This window comes from Heloderma suspectum, chromosome 1 (genome assembly GCF_057233095.1).
Source record: "Heloderma suspectum isolate Gila_16-S chromosome 1, 16-S_ref, whole genome shotgun sequence".
Lineage (NCBI taxonomy): Eukaryota > Metazoa > Chordata > Lepidosauria > Squamata > Helodermatidae > Heloderma > Heloderma suspectum.
In genome coordinates this window covers 249,514,518-249,535,120 of record NC_139458.1, presented here as the reverse complement: position 1 = coordinate 249,535,120, position 20,603 = coordinate 249,514,518, and the positions used below count along the sequence as shown (strand labels likewise).

At 42.8% G+C, this 20,603-nt stretch overlaps 1 protein-coding gene across 2 annotated transcripts in view; it reads right to left on the bottom strand.

Moving 5' to 3' along the window:
- MEIS1 (Meis homeobox 1) overlaps positions 1 to 20,603 on the bottom strand; it is a 217,997-nt gene that overhangs the window by 40,595 nt on the left and 156,799 nt on the right. For both annotated transcript variants that reach the window (XM_084823682.1, XM_084823674.1), the window contains exon 10: positions 13,706 to 13,782. In XM_084823682.1, coding sequence (XP_084679808.1) covers positions 13,706 to 13,782 — 77 coding nt within the window. The remainder of the gene's footprint in view (positions 1 to 13,705; positions 13,783 to 20,603) is intronic.

Here is a 20,603-nt window from a genome sequence, read left to right as displayed (position 1 = left end):
CCCCCCAGCTTAGAAGGGTGTCATTAATGTCTTTTGAGTGTGCTCTGGGCTAACCTGTGAAAAAACAGCCAATGCTGGGAGGCAGTTGCCCCTTTGAGTTGCTGCCTGGGTGGCTTTCCTTTTTTTCTGCCCAAGAAGGGCAGTGTAGCACAGATCTGAAGCCAGAAGGCTTGCTCCTCTCAGACTCCCATACACTTGGCAAGAACAGCACAATTTCATGAAACTTCCAAATCATGTACTGTCCAGCCTCTTTTAAATCCACAAGTGTGTATGGCAAGAAAGGATTAGCCACATCCTTGCCAGTTCTCACCTTCTCAAGGTGATCCCCAGTGCTGATTTCCACTTTCCTTGGCCATTATGTGACAACATGCAAATAGCACTTATACCAAGGCAACCCACCCCATTGGCATATCACCCCTCAGCTGTCATTCAACCCCCACCCCCAACACCATTAGATAGGATAAAACATGGAATAATTACTCCTATGGACTGTCACACTCTGAACTTCTCAAGAAGCTCATGGAAACCAGACTGACCCTGACTCTTTTCCTAAGCGCACTTGCTAATTAGACTGCTCAGAATTTGTACTGAATTCAATAGGACATACTTTTGAGTAAACACACTTAGAATCAGTCAGCAATTCACATTTGCAGAAATAGAATCCTGACATAATAAGAGCATAAGAAGAGCCATTCTGGATCAGACCAAAGGCCTATCAAGACCAGCATCCCATTTACCACAATTATATCCATGGTAAAGCCTACAAGTAGAACAGGAGGCAACAGCACCCTCCCACTTGTGTTCCCCAGAAACTGGTATTCATATAGCCATCAAGACTTGTAGTACTTGTAGAGGTACCATATAGCCATCATGACTCGTAGCCATTGATAGCCTTATTCTCCATGATTCACAAGGCATCTGAACTTCCAAATTTCCACTTAAGCTGCTTAGCCTCATTAAGTTTAATTACAATAAGCAGTTAAGTAGAAATATTCTATCTTAAATGCCACAGTGTATGCCCTATTGCTATGATGCCCAAATGAATTTTTCTACTGCAGCTACCAGTGCTGCTCACTGTGGAAGTTTCTTCTTCCATCAGAGAGGTCAGAATGAAATTTTAACCTTACAATAGTCCTCTGAGCTAGGGCTAGGCTATGATTTTCCCAGGTTTGCCACATGGTGAACTTCACAGATAAGTGAGCACTTGACCTTGACTTTGCTAGGTCCAAGCCCAACTCTCTAGCCACCACTGCATCATATTTGTTCTTAATAGCACAGTGCTTTAAGGCAGGGGTGGGAGGATAGAAGATTTCCAGATGTTCTGGACTTCAACTCAAAGGCTAACCCTGCTGGGTCTATAGGTGTTCTTCTCCTATTCCAGTTAGTACTATATGCTTCGGAGGAAGCTCACATTAACCAAACCCAGGGGCAAATGTGTTGTGGCTCTAAACCACTGCAGTCTGGTCTTATATGGCTTCAATTGGTTTTGTGTTATTATTTTCAGGTTTCAGTGTTCAAAGATTTTATCTTTTTGCATATCACAAATACTTGGTAGAAAGGAGGTTCACAAACTTACCTCCAGCTATAATCTTAAAATATTCCAGTATTCCACTATTTTAAAAAGACTGGGGCATTCTGCACTCTTGGTTTAGGCAGCCTCCATCAAAACCAATGCAACTTTGCATGCCCATTGAAGAAAAAAGCAAGGATATTCTCAGAATATTAAAGTATACAAGTAATTTTTATCTTAGAAGCATCTGAAATATGCTACAAGTAGCGCATTTTTTAAAAACCTCCCTCTTGCAGAAGAGCTGTAAAATCTAGCATTCCTAGTTTATTTCAAGTGTCATGCTACCAAGACATGAGTTTTTGTTTTTCATGAACATTTCACGTATTCCCACATGCTGTGTTGCTGCCAATAATTCATGACTGATCCGCACCCTGGCTGCCCTGCAGCATTTCATTTAATCTATGTAACAGTGATTTACAATGACTCATCATTAATACAAAAATGTACACGTGTGTTAACAAGTTTCGAAAGATCCAAAGACGAAGAGAAAATTTTCTTAGTGTTGTGGTTGATTAACCTATGAACCAACTGAATAAATAAAGGGAATGTAAACCATGAGCGACAGGATAGGTTAGCTTTCCCTTGTAGCAAACAAGTTTAAGAAAAACATAATAAGGTTACTGAATAGCTAAGAAATATGAAAATCCGATGCTGTAAAGCATCGTTTACTGTTTAGGAACCTGGAATGTCAGATCAAAGAATCAAGCTAAGTTGGAGGTGGTCAAACATGAGATGGCAAGATTGAACATCGACATCTTGGGAATCAGCGAACAAAAATGGACAGGCATGGGCGAATTTAATTCAGGTGACCATTATATCTACTATTGTGGGCAAGAATCCCTTTGAAGAAATGGAGTAGCACTCATAGTCCACAAAAGGGTGGGAAAAGCAGTACTGGGGTACAATCTTAAAAACGATAGAATGATCTCAGTACGAATCCAAGGCAAACCATTCAACATCACAGTAATTCAAGTCTATGCCCCAACCACTGAGGCCGAAGAAGCTGAGGTTGATCGGTTCTATGAAGACCTACAACACCTTCTAGAACTAACACCAAAAAAAGATGTCCTCTTCATCATAGGGGATTGGAATGCTAAAGTAGGAAGTCAAGAAATCACCGGGATAACAGGCAAGCATGGCCTTGGTGTACAAAATGAAGCAGGACAAAGGCTAATAGAGTTTTGCCAAGAGAACACGCTGATCATAGCAAACACTCTTTTCCAACAGCACAAGAGATGACTCTACACATGGACATCACCAGATGGTCAATATCGAAATCAGATTGATTATGTCCTTCGCAGCCAAATATGGAGAAGCTCTATACTGTCAGTCAAAACAAGACCTGGAGCTGACTGTGGCTCAGATCATGAGCTTCTTCTTGCAAAATTTCGGCTTAAATTGAAGAACGTAGGAAAAACCACTAAACCATTCAGGTATGACCTAAATCATATCCCTTATGAATACACAGTGGAGGTGAGGAATAGATTTCAGGGATTAGACCTGATAGACAGAGTGCCTGAGGAACTATGGACGGAGGTCCATAACATTGTTCAGGAGGCAGCAACTCAATCCATCCCAAAGAAAAAGAAATGCAAGAAAGCAAAGTGGCTGTCTGATGAGGCTTTACAAGTAGCTGAGGAAAGAAGGGAAGCGAAAAGCAAGGGAGAAAGGGGAAGATATATCCAACGGAATGCAGAGTTCCAGAGAATAGCAAGGAGAGACAAGAAGGCCTTCTTAAATGAACAATGCAAAGAAATCGAGGAAAACAACAGAATGGGAAAGACTAGAGATCTCTTCAAGAAAATCGGAGATCTCAAGGGAACGTTTTATGCAAAGACTGGCATGATAAAGGACAAAGAAGGCAGGGACCTAACAGAAGCAGATGAGATTAAGAAGAGGTGGAAAGAATACACAGAAGAACTATACAGGAAAGATCTGAATGTCCCTGATAGCCATGATAGTGTGGTCACTGAACTTGAGCCGGACATCCTAGAAAGTGAAGTCAAGTGGGCCTTAGGAAGCATTACTAACAACAAAGCTAGTGGAGATGACAGTATTCCAGCTGAGCTATTTAAAATCCTAAAAGATGATGCTGTTAAAGTGCTGCATTCAATATGCCAACAAATTTGGAACACTCAACAATGGCCGCAAGACTGGAAAAGGTCAGTTTACATTCCAATTCCAAAGAAGGGCAACGCCAAAGAGTGTTCAAACTACCGCACAATTGCGCTCATTTCACATGCCAGCAAGGTGATGCTCAAAATCCTACAAGCTAGGCTTCAGCAGTATGCGAACCGAGAACTACCGGAAGTACAAGCTGGGTTTCGAAGAGGCAGAGGAACTAGAGATCAAATCGCCAACATTCGCTGCATCATGGAGAAAGCAAGAGAATTCCAGAAAAACGTCTATTTCTGCTTCATTGACTATGCTAAAGCCTTTGATTGTGTGGATCACAACAAACTGTGGCAAATTCTTAAAGTGATGGGAGTACCAGACCACCTTATCTGTCTCCTGAGAAACCTGTACGGGGGTCAAGAAGCAACAGTAAGAACCAGACATGGAACAACCGATTGGTTACAAATTGGGAAAGGAGTACGACAAGGCTGCATATTGTCACCCTGCTTATTTAACTTATATGCAGAGTACATCATGAGAAATGCCGGGTTGGATGAATCACAGGTCGGAATTAAGATTGCTGGGAGAATTATCAACAACCTCCGATATGCAGACGATACCACCCTAATGGCAGAAAGTGAAGAGGATCTCAAGAGCCTCTTGTTGAGGGTGAAAGAGGAGAGTGCAAAAGCTGGTTTGAAACTCAACATTAAAAAAACGAAGATCATGGCATCTGGCCCCATCACTTCCTGGCATATAGAAGGGGAAGAAATGGAAGCAGTGACAGATTTTATTTTCTTGGGCTCCAAGATCACCGCAGACGGTGACTGTAGCCATGAAATTAAAAGACGCTTGCTCCTTGGGAGGAAAGCTATGGCAAACCTAGACAGCATAGTAAGAAGCAGAGACATCACTGTGCCGACAAAGGTCCGTCTAATCAAAGCTATGGTTTTCCCAGTAGTAATGTATGGCTGTGAGAGCTGGACTATAAGGAAGGCTGAGCGCCGAAGAATTGATGCTTTCGAACTGTGGTGCTGGAGAAGACTCTTACGAGTCCCCTGGACTGCAAGGAGGTCAAATCAGTCCATCCTAAAGGAAATCAACCCTGACTGCTCATTGGAAGGACAGATACTGAAGCTGAAGCTCAAATATTTTGGCCACGTACTGCGAAGAGAAAACTCTCTGGAAAAGACCCTGATGCTGGGAAAGACTGAAGGCAGAAGGAGAAGGGGACGGCAGAGGATGAGATGGCTAGATAGCATCACTGATGCAATGAATATGAACTTGAGCACACTCCGGGAGAGAGCGCAGGACAGGAAGGCCTGGCGTGCTATGGTCCATGGGGTCACGAAGAGTCGGACACGACTGAACGACTGAACAGCAACAATTTAAATACATATCATTTGTATGGTCTCTAATTTGACAAATAATACCTTTCACTAAATTCAGTTATTTCAGTCACACACAAGTATCTTCTGAAAAGCAGTGAAAGCAGACCCGGCATGGTCCACATGACAGAGCCCTGGGGAGCAACTGTGTACTGCCATGCCCTCTTCCACCCAGCACCAGTGCAGGCAGCTGCTGAACCTTAGTAAAAGCCAGGCACGCCTAGGGTCTAGATACAAACCCCCAGATTGTCCACAGCCACTGATCTAGGACAGGAGGAGCGTTGCAAAAAACATCTGGATGGTAGGAACTACGTGGCAGCCCGGCCTTCCACCCCCCGCAGATCCCCCCCGGGATGAGACTTACCTGGGGTGGATCTTCCGGGCGGCGGCGGCTGGTCTTCCGACCGGCTGCCACCGCCGCCATTTGCAGCAGTCTTGTAAAAAACAAAACAAAAAACACGACGTAGCCTATCATGGCTGGGTTAAAAAAACAAAACAAAACCCGCGTACGCAAATGGCGGCGGCTACGGCCGCCGCCATTTGCGTTCCTTATTTTTGGCCGTCTTAGTCTACGTAAATATTTACGTAGACTATGACAGCGAAAATAAAGGGGAACGCAAATAGCGTAGCGGGCGCTATTTGCGTCCCTTTTTGATTCGCCGTTTTAGCCTACATAAATATTTATGTAGGCTAAAACGGTGAATCAAAAAGGGACGCAAATAGTGCCCACTACGCTATTTGCGTTCCCCTTTATTTTCGCCGTCACAGTCTACGTAAATATTTACATAGATTAAGACGGCCAAAAATAAGGAACGCAAATGGCGGCGGCCGTAGCCGCCGCCATTTGCGTACGCAGTTCCCCCTCCCCCAGAGCCCTCCGCGGCCGGAAATCCGGCTGCAGACGGCTCTGGCCTGGCCGGGCCTGGCCAGCTGCTCCATGGAGCTGCCGCAGAGCACAGCCGGCCGTGGAGGATTCCGGGGGGGGGGGGGAACGGATCGCCTCCCCCCCGTCGAGGATTCCGGGGGGAGGGACGGAACGCTTCCCCCCCACCATCAACATAATCCGCGGAAAGGTAAGTGACTTTCGTACATCCCTACTGGATGGTGGGCAGCATCAGCAGATTAAATAAAGCCTCCAGGCTGTGAACATAAGAATATAAGATGAGCTGTGCTGAAGGCCTATCTAGTCCAGTGTTCCGTTCACACAAAAGGCCAACCAGATGCCTATGGGAAGCCCACAACGGGACACGAGTGCAATAATGCCCTTCTGTTCACATTCCGCAGCAACTGGTATACCAAGTAGGGATGTCAGAGAATTCTGCCACGGATCTCAGTGAGCAGAATCTCCCCGAAATCCGTGGCAGAATGAAGCCCCCCACCCCCCCCACCCCGCAAAAGGCGTGCAAAACGGAGCACTTACCTGATGCTGTTCGCACTGCTTTGCGAATGGCGGCCTCATCTGCGGCTGCCATTTGCTTCCCCATTTTTGCTGTGACAGGCTACGTAAATACTCACATAGCCTATCACAGCTAACGCAGGGATGCCATCTGCGTCCCTGCGGAGGCCATGATAGGGCTACGTAAATGGCGTAGCGGCTGCCATTTGCGCCCATTTTTTTGCCGTGATAAGCTACTTAAATATTTACATAGCCTATCATGGCGAAAGACAGGGGCGCAAATGGCGGACACTACACCATTTGCACCCCTGTTTTTTTGCCGTGATAGGCTACGTAAATATTTACGTAGCCTATCATGGCAAAAAAAACAGGAATGCAGATGGCAGCCGCTGTAGCTGCCGCCATTTGTGTCCGCAGGCTCCGCACGCCTGCGAATGCACCCGGCCAGCGGCTCCGTGGAGTTGCCGCGGAGCGGAGCCAGCCGGGTTAGGATTTCAAGGGGAGGTGCAGAGTGCCTTCCCCCCACCACGAATCACCCCCTTCGAAAAGGTAAGTGACTTTCGCACATCCCTAATACCAAGGCACACTCCCTTTGATACTGGTGGTCACATATAGCTATCATGCGTGGTAGCCATTGCTAGCCTTATTCTCCATAAAGTTGTCTCATCCCCCTTTAAAGCTGTCCAATTTGGCTGCCATCACTAACTACATCTTTTGGTACCGAATTCCATAGATCTGATCACACTTATAATTAAGTGTGACGGACCTTGGTTGCTTGCCTCAGTAATGCAGGGTTGCAACAGTATAACATAGCCACGTTTCTCTCCACACCTCTATTTCATCCCTGGGCTGTCAATCTGGAGATAAGAGCAGGTGACAGCATTTACAAGACCAGATTTGGTCGCAGTGGCTTCATGTTTCTGACTCCTACACTAAGAGCAGGTAAAATTCAAATCCCACTTGAATGAGTGGTCTTATTTAGTCAATATTTCAATCTTAATTCCCTATTTGTAAAAAATAACACATAGCCTTCAGAGGTTTGTGAGCAATATTTTTAGAACTGTAAAATGTTTTGTGTTATATATAAAAGTGGTTATATATAAAAAAAGATTTGAACCACTGTGGTGGTACAATAAGAACTACATTCTAATTACAATTCCATGGAAAAGGTATCAGAAGAACAAGTAGTAAAGCTGCCATGCATCCCAAATATATTTGTTTTTCTGTTTTCAACCTGGGTGGTTTCTCCAAGACAACAGGAGGAGAAGCGAATGGAGGATTATCCGTATTTTCCTAGGAATCGGCTTTGGTCCGCACAGGGCTCCACAAGTGACTGCACTGCACCGACATAAGTCACTTCACAGAACATACTTCGGGGGGGGGGGCATTTGGAGTGAATGTCATCTGACTGGCAGGGGCTGCTCAACCAATAAGAGAAGCTCTTCCCCCCTTTCCTCTTCTATAAAATCCTGGGATGTTTCCTCCTGTGACAAAAGCACTCTCCTTCTCTCTCCTCCCCACATTACTTCCTTACAGCATGAAAATTCCCCTTTTTCCTCTCTCTCCCCACCCCATCCCCCACATTACTTCCTTAAAGCAACAATAATTAAATGAACACAGTGTCGATATAATGCTTAAGAAAAGGATCGCATCTACACATTAACAACTTCCTTACAGTATGAAACACTACAGAAAGTTTCAGAAACACAGCTGTAGATCCTTCTCCTTCCTTTAAAGCTTCTGATGCTGGGAAGCTCTGCATTAACTACTCCCTTACAACTGGTGAAGTGATTCAGAGCCTTTAGGAGACTTAACCCTGTGAATACTTGAAGCACCCTGGTGTCAGGAATGATTCTGAGCACGTGGAGATAGTTAGCAGTTCAGACTCAGAAGGGGAACAGCCAGAACTGGGGGAGGTTTCCTGCCTAGGCAGCTCAGTTATGGATAGTTCTTCTCAGGAACTTGGCTCACAGAAGGCTCAACTGGAAGCCCCCCCCCCCTTTCCTCCCACGTAAGATCTCAGAGGACAGTGCAAGGTGTGACCTGAAGGATGCTAGAATGCGGTGCAGAGTGAAGCGGGAAAAGTTAGAGGCGGAGCTTAGGTGTTCCACCCTGTTGGCTATGCGTGAGAGCCTACAAAGGGGAGCACAAGTGTAAGGGAGGGGCATTCCCCCCCCCCAATTTATTCTGGCCGGGAAGTTCTTGTTCAAACTGCAGGCAATGACTCTGATTCCCACTTGGCTCCTCTACTGATATTCGTAATTGTGTGGAGTAGCTGCTTTCTTTTGTAGCCTGAGAGTCTCTGAGGATTTGCATTTGTAAAGAGCCTGATAGCTAACTAATAAAATAGTGAGCCTGAAGCCTCGTGCCTTACAGTGTGTGACTGTGAACGGAGACGACCAAGGAAGTTACAGCTGGCTCCAACCAGCCCTTTTAAAAATCCCCTTTCTCCTTTCCCCTGAAGTTCCTGATACTGCAAAGGAGCGAAGCTGCAAATTAATTACTTCCAAAGACAAGCCTCATTGAACACAATGGGAGTTATGTCTGGGTAGTGTTGGGAAAGACAGGGACAGGAAACACTGGGACAAGAAAGAGACCCCTTTCTAACCCAATGCTGTGCACAATCAAAGGTGAGAAGTAGTTACATCCGAAGGGCAATAAACCAAACAGCTTTGAGATAGCACTTTATAGCCTTTAGGGAATTAGTGCTTTAAAATGTGCTATTTTGATTGATGGGGGTCTCTGTAAATTCTGAAGTGTGCATTCAGGGAACAAGCCACAAAGACTACAACAGGAGTTACTTCTGAGTAGACACTAATTGGTTTGTGCCTAAAAAACACGGGACGGGAAACACAGGGACAGGAAACACCCCTTGACCGGAGTCATGATGAAAGGCACACCCCTGGGCAGGGCTAGCATTCCTGAGGTAAATGTGGGGGTTGGGGCACACAACTATATTGTGGAGAACCCGACTTAAGGAAAAGAATTGAACTTAAAGCAGTCTCGGGAAATCCGGTTTTTCCATGAAAAGCTCCAGGGTGGCTGTGAGATGGCATGACTTCATGTCCCCCGAACAACCTTGAAATGGAGCCAGCTTGCAGCAAATCCATGGTGGCGGCACCCCCCAGGTCTCTCTCCTCCCAAAACACACACACATTATGACGATATATCTGGCACACTGCCAAACAATAATACTTAGAATTTCCATGGTGCTTTAAAGAGTTCAAAGAACTTCACATCCATTGTTCTGTAATTCTTACAACACTCCATAAGATACATCAGTATTATTATCCCCATATTGCAGATGGGAAGCCAACCTGAAAGAGATGGAATACCTAAGGGCACCTTAATGTGTTATTGTCAGAGGAAACATCACACCCTGGGACAATACGCTACTAAATACCCATAGACACATGAGCAAATCACACACACGCGCACACAGTTTGTTCACGGAGTGATATACGGAGTGATATACCTCTATCTACTTCTTTTAGAACAGTGATGGTCAACATGATAAGCTTGGGAGAGGTGGTTTAAGATGCTTGGGGGCTGGTTGTAGTCTGGGGAAAGCTGCCCATCTTCCCTCCTTTAAGAGTCTGGGGCTCATTAAGAGATCGGCTAGTCGCCCCAGACTTGGGAAAGAGGCTGCTGCTGTAGAAAAAGAAGTGACTTCCCCAGTATGGGCCCATCAGTGTGCTTCCCAGAACCACAGTACACAATCCCCAGGCTCTCCCCAGACCAAAATAATCTCAGGGGCCAGATGCATCAGACAGGCTGCCAGTTGGCCCATCCCTGTTCAGAAACATCCTGTGTTCATTAAAATACAGAAATCTCCTTAAGAAGCTATCCTAAAACTCATCTGTTCCCCCTAGGATATTACATGTTAGTCATACCCACCATTCATAATTGTTGATAAATTATTATCTATGTTTACAGTCTATCCTCACAGGCAAGAATCATTCACAGGCTCCACCTTGCAAGGTTCTTAATGTGAGAGTTCTAATAAAAGCTGATATAAGTGAAGAAAAGCAGAGGATATATTTCTAGTCCACTCTAAGCCAGACAATCTTATTCTCTGCCCAGAACAAGAGACTTCTATTATTCAAACAGGGCAGGAACAATGTAAGAAAGGTGCAGTCTAACAGAAATTATGGCTTCACGTTAGCTCACCACCTAAACTCCTCTTGTAACCAATGTGCCTTGTGTGTCTCCTTGACTCAGTTGAATTTCTAATGAACTCAATAGCTTTTGCTCTTCCCTTTCCTGTTCTCTCACTTCGAACTTTTTATGACTGTTAAATACCATTTATGTATGTATGTATGTATGTATGTATGTATGGTTGTTATATCCCACCCTTTAAAAAAAAAACCTCCCCAGGGTGGCATACAATAAGAATAAAAATACAACATAGCAAAAATATCAAAATGAATGCACTAAAACAGCACCAAAATCTAAGAAAGGAAAAAAGGAAAGGTTCCTCTTGTGCAAGCACCGAGTCATTACTGACCCCTAGAGGGACGCCGTTTTTCCTTGGCGTTTTCCTGGCAGACCGTATAGTGGGGTGGTTTGCCATTGCCTTCCCCAGTCCTAACTACCTTTCCCCCAGCAAGCTGGGTACTCATTTTACCGACCTCGGAAGGATGGAGGGCTGAGTCAACCTCAGCCGGCTACCTGAAAACCAGCTTCCGCTGGGATCGAACTCAGGTCGTGGGGAGAGTTTCAGTTGCATTACTGCCGCCTACCATTCTGTGCCGCACAAGGCTCTTACCAAAATCTAAAGCAGAAGATTAAAAGATAGCATAAAAACCAAACCAATATAGAAATCTGATGATTCCACCTTAATACAAAGAAGCCCCATGTCTGAAAGCTTGCTTTCAAAATATTACCAATATATTAGTCCACCAAAAGATTAGTTGGAAGATTAATTTTCATTTAAGTGTCCTGTGCTTGCAGAACAAGCAGTAGATAGTTGCGTGAGTAAACTAAAACTAAATCCAAAGATGTTTCTCTGCTCATACAAAGGCTTGTACAAGCAAAAGCACTGCTGTAGAACTTATCTATTATACCACTACATCACTAACGTTTGTACAAACTCTTTCAGAAACATGCACGGAGCAGTACTAGCAGCTATTTTCCATCTGCTCAAAGTTCTCTGGATAATGTTATCTCAACTGAGTCTGTAAAACATGGGTGGGTAACTTGTGGCCCTTCAAATGTTTGGGCCTACAACTCCCATCATCCCCCACCATTGGCTATGCTGGCTAGGGCTGATGGCAGTTGTAGGCCAAAACATCTAGAGTGCCGTAAGTTGCCCACTCCTGCTGTAGAACCTCAGCAGTATAGTTTCAATATCCCCAAGGCATTCATACTGTAGTTACATTTACTATGGGTCATGATCCAGCCAATGTTGCTATATTATCTTTCACTGATTTCCATGAAAGAGATGTAGGCATGTGACTAGTTGCCCCCTTTAAATAAATGGGAGGTAAAAGTAGCTTAACCTTGTCTGGATTGGACCCTATTTTGACTGGGAGGAAAGTAGAGCAATCACAGCTGTTGTAGTATCAGAAGCTACACACTGACATATTTTACCATTTCTCTGCAAACCAGGAATCTCAGCATGCAGCATTTCCCTGCATACTACTTTATAAGTAACAGCATTGCATATTTGCAAAATTACATAGAAGTCTTATGGATCAGATAGACCAAGACACAAAGACAAGCAAGTTATGGTCATAAATCCGCATCAAGTGTGCTTTTATATTCTGATGTCCCTATTAGTGATTAACATGTAATTTTTGATTATTTTAGAATGGATTTTAAACATGGTATTCAAAAATAAGTATCTAGAAGTGCAATTCAACACACAAAGCATTCTGTGATTTCATTATTCAACGTATTTAAAAGGCTACAACAAATTGATCTCCCATGTCTGCTGTAAGGTCACAGAAATTGATAACCCCTACAAGCTATGATTATGCGAGTCCGTCTGTCTCTCACAGATAGTGCACTTTGTGAATTAATCCTGAAGGCAAATATATTGTAAGTAGCTTGTTATCTCCAAAGTACTAAATTGAAGAATACATGGGATTAGATTGACAGAAATTACATTTTCTGTAATGGGGTTTAATATATCTGAAACCTCTCCCATCAGTCCCTAGTCGCTCTAACTGAGAAAGGTTGGTTAATGCAGGTGCACTAAGGCATCAAAACCAAATTTATTCACTAAAATGGATTAGGCCATGTAATCAAAGCCTTAGCAATATTAATTTCTGACACTGACTGAATAAAAGAAATACTTTTGTCTAGAAACTGGCCCTCGCCCATTCCTCCCCCCTGCCCCGCCCGCCCCAGGCTTTGAGCTTGCCTTGGCCATTTTCTGGATATTACTTCAAAGAGGATAAGGTTTCCACATCGTAAACACTAATCTAAAAATATTAGGACAATTAATTAGATACACTTAATTTTATACAGCATTAGATTTCAATATGCTTCAGTTATAAGCCTTGTTCTGGTATACTGCAGAAAACCTGCATTTCAATGCAAGAACAAATGGCAACACATTAAATATTTTTTTAAAATCTTACAGTGATTTTTTGGCTAACTTAGGAGCTATGTAATCACAAACAGCAAAAGCTTAACATTTTTTAAAGCAGCCTATCTCCCCACCAAAGTTTTGAGCAGATTTGATTCAGTTTGTTCCCTTTTACACTAATGCTGCAATGAAACCAGCTTTCTCAGCCATGGGTGTGCCACCCTGTACTCCGAGCTGCTTAATTTACATTGACTTTAATAGGATGCAAACTGCCAGTATACTGGATTGCAGCAATTGTGAATAACAGTTTAATACAAATGAAGCTGGAAATTGAAATAATGACTATCAGAGAACTATAATAATGGTCAATTTATTTGTAATTTCCTTGCTGGTGAGAAACTGATTTCTTGAAGGTTGGCCTAAAACAGATCCATTTGAGCCAAGCACCACACAAATACTTCTGTACTGAAATCTAACTATTTCCCAACCTATAGGAAAGCAAATATCCATAATTCTGCAGGAGTAAAATAACTAGTTCCCCTAGCTGAAAACATTAGCTAGGCTATGCTGGTTGTGCAGCCATAAACTAGCAAATAAAGCAGGCTACTGAAGGATGCATCATCATAATGCAAATCATTAGCTGCTGGTTGCCAGAGGGTGGAATACTGATTGTGTGTAAACACTAAAGTACAATTACTTACCAATTGTTCACTTGAAGTATTGTGAGCCCTGTGTCTTGTGCCAACTGCTTTTTCTGTTCTTCTGAAGGGTAGGGATGCTGTAAAATATCAAGTAAATGTGCATAAATACATATTAAATGTATATATAAAAATAATAGTTTTACCAGCCATTTTTGCTGAATCATAAAAGTGCAGTATCTATAATTAAAGATGAAAAAGCTGAGGTGTGTCACTCTCATAATTATTAATGGGCTACTACATCATATAATTAATGGCAGTAAAAGACAAGCCAATTATAATGATTAGTGAAGTGTAGAAAGAGCTCCTTAGGATAAAAGCAAGTACTTTGATACTAGGGAAAGATGGTTATTGCAGTTGTACAAAGTTTTGACTCTTATTTGAGTGAATTATGCATGCTGTCATTTTCTACAGCTTGTACAAAACTACAGAACACCTTTTTTTGATTATCGGCACATCTCTGTATTCTGACTTCATGCCAAGATGAGGCTACATCTTACTGACTAACATTCACTGTGCCTATGAATTTTCTTCTAGAGGACAAACACAGCTACCTACTCCTGATCAAAATGGCTGTATTTTATACATCTCATGCAGAGTTCAATTGCTATTAATTATGAATACAAAGTTTAAATTAGAAATTCAACTTTTGCTGTTCAGACAAGTTTATGCATGCAAATATTAATCCATTATTATTGAAATACTGCAGAATTTAAAGTAACATCAACAGACAACACTCTGAAGCAATGCTGTTTTAAAATATTCTATTCTGGCCAATTTAAAAAAATTAGGAATACAACTCACTGCGACTTAAAATGCTGTTAATCTAATCTTAATTCACAGAAGTCACATGATTTCAGTTCTACGAAAATCTGGCAAAATTCAGTGTTTTCTCCACATTTCTCTCCCCCGCCCCTCAAATTGATGATCCCATAAACATTTCAAACACAATTTGAGTTAATTACCAAGTACTTCTTTGAGTTGCCAAGACCGTGTGCATGAATCGCTGGTGTACATGATACTTTTTCCCACATGCTCACATACCTGCAGGGCCAGCCCAAGACATTTTGCTGACTGTGGCAAAGGACAAGATGACACCCCTAACCCCACCTATTCCATATATATAAGTCAACTGGACTTGCAGTTGAATCTTATGTCAACATTGGTGACAGGACACCATCCTCTACTACTAGCTTAGGGGAAGGAGGGCAGGCTGCATGGCATGCACAGGCCTTGCCACTGCTCTGCACCCCCCCCACCCCCGTATCTGCCACCTGAGGCAGGTGCATCACTCTGCCTAATGGCATGACCAGCCCTGCATACCTGGGAATACTTTGCATGGTGGGGAGTGGGGAGCTGAAAACAACAACTTGAAGCCATCAGACAACTACAGCACTGCACAGAGCCAGCTACACGTCAGTCCAAAACACACATGCTTGGTACACAACAGTCGTCAGCAGTGGGACGGGCTGGGCATTTGCTGGGCCCAAAAACTGCTGAGGGGCCCACTACTGCTTCCCACCATCACCTTCCTTGCTAGTGGACCATGCACCAGCACACTACTGCATTCACAATAATAGCCACAATACTGTGGTGCACAAACCACGCCTGCTTCATAGTTTTGACTCTCCAGTGCTGCCTTAAAATACTGTCTAGCTGCTTACCTATGATCACTTGTCTTTGACCTCAATATAAAAGGTTAGCTGTCATTCTGACTTTTGTTAGGTCACTTAATAAAACTAAGATATACATTTTAGTTATACCCAGCAATATAGTCAGCCCCTGACGCCCCCTGAAGTAATTAGACCTACAGTTGCAAAGTCACAGATAGTTGCTGCACAGCAATGTAGGTCCAGTGGTGTTACCTTTGTATGGCAAATGGGGGAGCTTATCCCTCTAGGCTGGGTGTCAGTTGCAATTCCTTTCTAACACCTTATTTGAAGATGTGCCAACACAGTCGGACTGTGTGATGCCTGCAATACCTAGGACTCGACACTTGTGGGTTGTTCCTCAGTCCCTCTTTTCTACCAGGTTCCACTGTCTCTACCTACTTTTGTTCTATAAAACAGTTCTGCATAAAATGGCAGGTAATGGTACTTGTTCTTAGTACAGCAGCAGTGTTAATCCATCCAGTTACTGCAATGTTGCAAGAAGACTTGCTAGGCTGGAGCAGTGCCACAGGTTGTGATGTTACAACACTATGCTAGCCATTGTGCCTGTTCTGATCACTTCTTTAGTGATGCAGTGACTCTTAGAATTCTTAGGAACTATATTCTTCCACAATACACTGAGCAACCCTTCCATTGTTTCCAAATGCTTACAGTTCAGATTGATACATTTTATTTATTTGCAATTAACTGTTTATTGCTCGGATGTTCAAAGAACACTGTTTCTCTTTCTCATTTTGCTTTGCCACCTTGCACGTGATCTGACTTTACGTAACTGAGTAAGCTGTGCCTAATTCCATGCAGGAAGAAGAATTTTCAAGATAGCCTCAAGCTACTCAGATTGAGAATCCTGTCTCCATTAAGCAATTTTCAATTGTTCTGGAGTTTTTACCAATCAAGAAGAACAGATAAAATTAGCCACCAGAATAATACAGCTACTGTAAAAAACACACAGACACAAAAACTGAGTACTTTAAAAGTATTAGAACAAAATTCTTTAAAGCCACGGCCTGTTTATGGTCATCTGATCCTTCTCCCCCACACCCCACTCCGCCTGGTTATTGGCTTAGTGTAGCATAAATGTTCTGTTTCATGAAAAACCTGTAATTGCTATAATCACATGAAAGCCATTACTTCATGTAGATAATCTCTCCCAGCAAAAGTTCACAATGAGGCTGGGTCTTTTTTCTTTTTCTTTTTAATGAATTGAAGTATGTTTCAAATACCTGAAACATTATGAATCTTTATTATAAGCTTTTTGCAGATAGTATGAATTTTGCCTTATAGACTAAAAACAGGAACAACAAAACCCTTGACAAAAAATCAACATGCCACAGGCTAGGCTGCTGTAAAAACATTTAAAGCCTTGTTGCATTCTCACCCACGGGGCTGGTGAGGCACATGCTACAGGGAACAGCAGTCATTGCAGCAAAGGAAAAGGAGACAGCTCTGAGAACTGCCATATTATAATAATAAAAAATAGGAAATTAATTCTGTGCTATTGCTGACTATTCCCTTTTAATATAGGAGTGACCAGTATGTTTTCATAAGATCAGCCCATCTTTTTTCTTTTTTTTAGGGAATAAAAACTCTTTAAAACCAGTCAATTATTAACATAGTGCTGATTTCAGCTAAGAAGTATACTTATCACAAAGATCACTTTGGGATATCAGAGGAGATTTGGCCACTGTTTGATAAACAGTGACTTGAGATCTTTACTTTTGTTGTGTACATTAGCCTCATACCACTATCTCTTAAAAGCTTAATTATTTGCACACAATTGATCAAGATGGGAATTTGAGAAAGGGTATGCTCAAGCCTCTGGGAGAGCTGTAACACATTAGGAGAGCAAACGAAATTACCTTTAGATCTTACAATAAGAATTAACGATTAGGACCACGTATAGGGCAGAGCAGTAGCCAGGACTATTCTTCCTGGAGTGTTTTCCATTTGATCTGCATTAACACCTTCAAATGAGTGAAAGCCATAAAACAGTGATTATGTATGGTGAGGCTTATGTCCCTTCCTAGAATCAATCCAGTGCACATGTATATTGGAAGAATGCAATTTACCTTTCATAGCTAGGGTCAAATGTGGAAGGGAAGTGGCTCAGATAAACGAGCAAATTCAGAATAGTCAGGCTCACAACAGAACTCTGGCACCAGTTTACACTACAACAAAACTACTGGCTGCTTATGAAGGTTGCATGCATTAGCAACAATTTATTACTCCCACCACCACCAACAACTACATTCAATGAATAACAAATGCAGTACTATTTTCCTCATCCTTATGATGATAAATCCAAAGTGCAGGTCGTCTGATATCATTAATGTATTTTAGAATGAATTAATTTTAAGATGAATGCATTATAGAATGCATTTTACATTGCTACATTTAAAGCAACTAAAAACAATACAAAACTACTCCAAAGGGATAACTCATGGGGGGAGGGGCAGAGTAATGCAAACAAGCAAATAGTTGCAATAGTACTTTAAAAAATGCACAGAATATTTTAATTAAGATTTACTACCTGCCCTATGATTAGGCTCAGGACAGGTGAAGACATATGAAACTTTAGTAACAAATAATAATAATGCTTAGAGCAGTGAAAGCAGTTCAGACACACAGTCTCGGAGCACATTACACATTATATACATACACATGTAACTGCAGCCCAATGGATCTCTTTGAATAGTAGAACCTGCTTCCAGAAGCTGTTAGCATTATTATCCTTTTACTGCAGAAGGGGGATGAAACTGATAACCAGCCTAATGCCACTTGATGACCTGGTTCATGCAACATGACAACCCAAAGTATGGGCTGAGTACGGGTTGAATATGGGTTGTGGCTGAATCCTGGGTTGCTGCGTTGTGTGAACCCAGCCACGTTAACAAACCACGTTAACAAACCACAAACAATGCAGAGTTCACAACCCAACAACAAATCATGGGTACTCTTTGTGGGTTGTTCATGATTAACAAACCACAATTTGTTAGCAAAAAAGGTTCACACAATACAACAACCCATGATCAACGACAACCCATATTCAACCCATACTCTGGGTTGACACACTGCGTGAACAACTCCAGTGAGTTCCATGCCAGAAATTTGAATGGGGAGTTTTCTAGTGTCTTGAAAAGAAAGCCAACTCTAAATTCCTAAAGAGCTGAACCTTACATTGGATTGGATCCAGACTTAGTCATACTTAGAGTAGATCCAGTGAAATCAATGGGACTTAAGCTAGACATGACTAAGTCTTATTTATTTCAATGGGTTTATTCTACAAATGACTAAGTCTGGATCTAACCCAGTATCTTTTATATCCCATCCCATCTCCGCTCTATGATCAACTTGACTTGAGTGGGGGGTGGGGGCTTTTAATAGAAATATTTCCAATTCTCTTAACCATGGTTAAGCGATCTAGACTGCCTTGTGCATTCACATAGTCCTTCCCTCTGTCATCTCCTCTTTCTTGCATGAATTCAACCTCCTTTCCATGTTCAGTGTTAACCCTAGTGTAGTGTTACATCTGGGGGACCGCGGTGGCTTAGTGGTTAAGATGCTGAACTGCAGACTGGAAGGTCGGCAGGTAAGCAGTTCAAGACCCGAGTGCTGTGTGACGGAGTGAGCTCCCGTCTTCAGTCCCAGCTCCTGCCAACCTAGCAGTTCGAAAGCAAGAAATTGCAAGTAGATAAATAAGTACCGCCTCGGTGGGAAAGGTAACAGCGCTCCGTGCACCTCGGTGTTCAGTCATGCCGGCAACATGACCACGGAAGCGTCTTCGGACAGCGCTGGCTCTTCGGCTTAGAAACGGGGATGAGCACCGCACCCTAGAGTCGGACACAACTGGTTGGGGACACCTTTACCTTTACCTTAGTGTTACATCTACACCAAGATTAAAGTTGGTCCGCTTTTGGAGACCAATGGAATCTGAGTGATTCCAGAAGTTGTGGGAGATTTTCTGGCTGATATGGATGGCATTCCTCTAAAGGTCCTGGTTGAAGAGGTGGCCCTGGTGGCTCTGTGGAATGCAGAAATTATTCAGGAGGTCAACACAATAATTCCCAAGTGCCCCCTCCCACTGAGCAGAGCCCATTCATCTCCTTCATATACCTGAGCTGACACGATGAAGCAGACTGGGGAAAAGTTAGAATGCAAGCAGATAAAGACTTGTGATGAGTCCAATTGGATACATGTAAGTGCTCACTATCAATCTTACATTGTGACAGTAATGTTGATAAAGAGGCCATTTTTCAAATCACCCTTAGATCTTCACAGTGCCATTCAACAGAGTTTTTCCAAGTGGTTCAGGTTCTCCTGCAATCTGGCCTAGTAGGAGATGTGAAAGAATCCTTGATAAATGTTTACTAGAAATGGCAAGGATAAAATTGCTTGCCTCTCCCACTATCTGGATACCACGGTTAATGCAGACCAACCACAGAAGTGACTAGGACACCATCTGGTCCACTTTTGTTAAATGACTTTCAGTTATTAAGGCTTAAGGACATGGACAAGATGCTTGACCAGGTTTACCTGTATGCTCGACCCTTGCTTTGGCTTATTACATCTAATGTGTCCAGATGGGTCCAGGACATAGTAAATACCTCTTTGACAAAGGGGGCAGTCCCATCTATCTTGAGAGGCTGTGATATGACAGTTCCTAAAAAAAATGCCTTGGACCCGGAAGACATGAATAATTATCAGCCAGTGGCTAACATTCCCTTCCTGGTTGGTCACCAGCCAACTTGAAAAACTCTTGGATTAAACTGGTTCTCAGTCCATTTCCATTTCAGGCATGATTTTGGCACAGAAACTACCTTGGTCACCCTCTGAAATGACCTTTGCTGGGAGAGACTATGGTATCTTTTTGGAGAAGCTGTTCAAGTTGGGTTTGGAGATACTACTTTCCAGCAGTTCCATTCATATCTAGAAGGCTGATTCCAAAAAGCGGTGCTAGGGGATTTCTGCTCAACTCCTTGGCATTTATCTACATATGTGAGATCTCTGAGCAAAGTCATCTAGAGATCTGGAGCGAGATGTCATTGATATGTGGATGACATCCAACTCTACTTTTCTGTTTCATCTAATGCAGGTGAGGCAGTGGGAGTGCTAAATCAGTGCCTGGAAGCTGTAATGGGCTGGGTAAGGGACAATAAACTGAAGCTCAATCCAGACAGGAAGGAGGAATTATTAGTGATTTGTCTACCTATGTAACTCGTGTTCAGCCTATT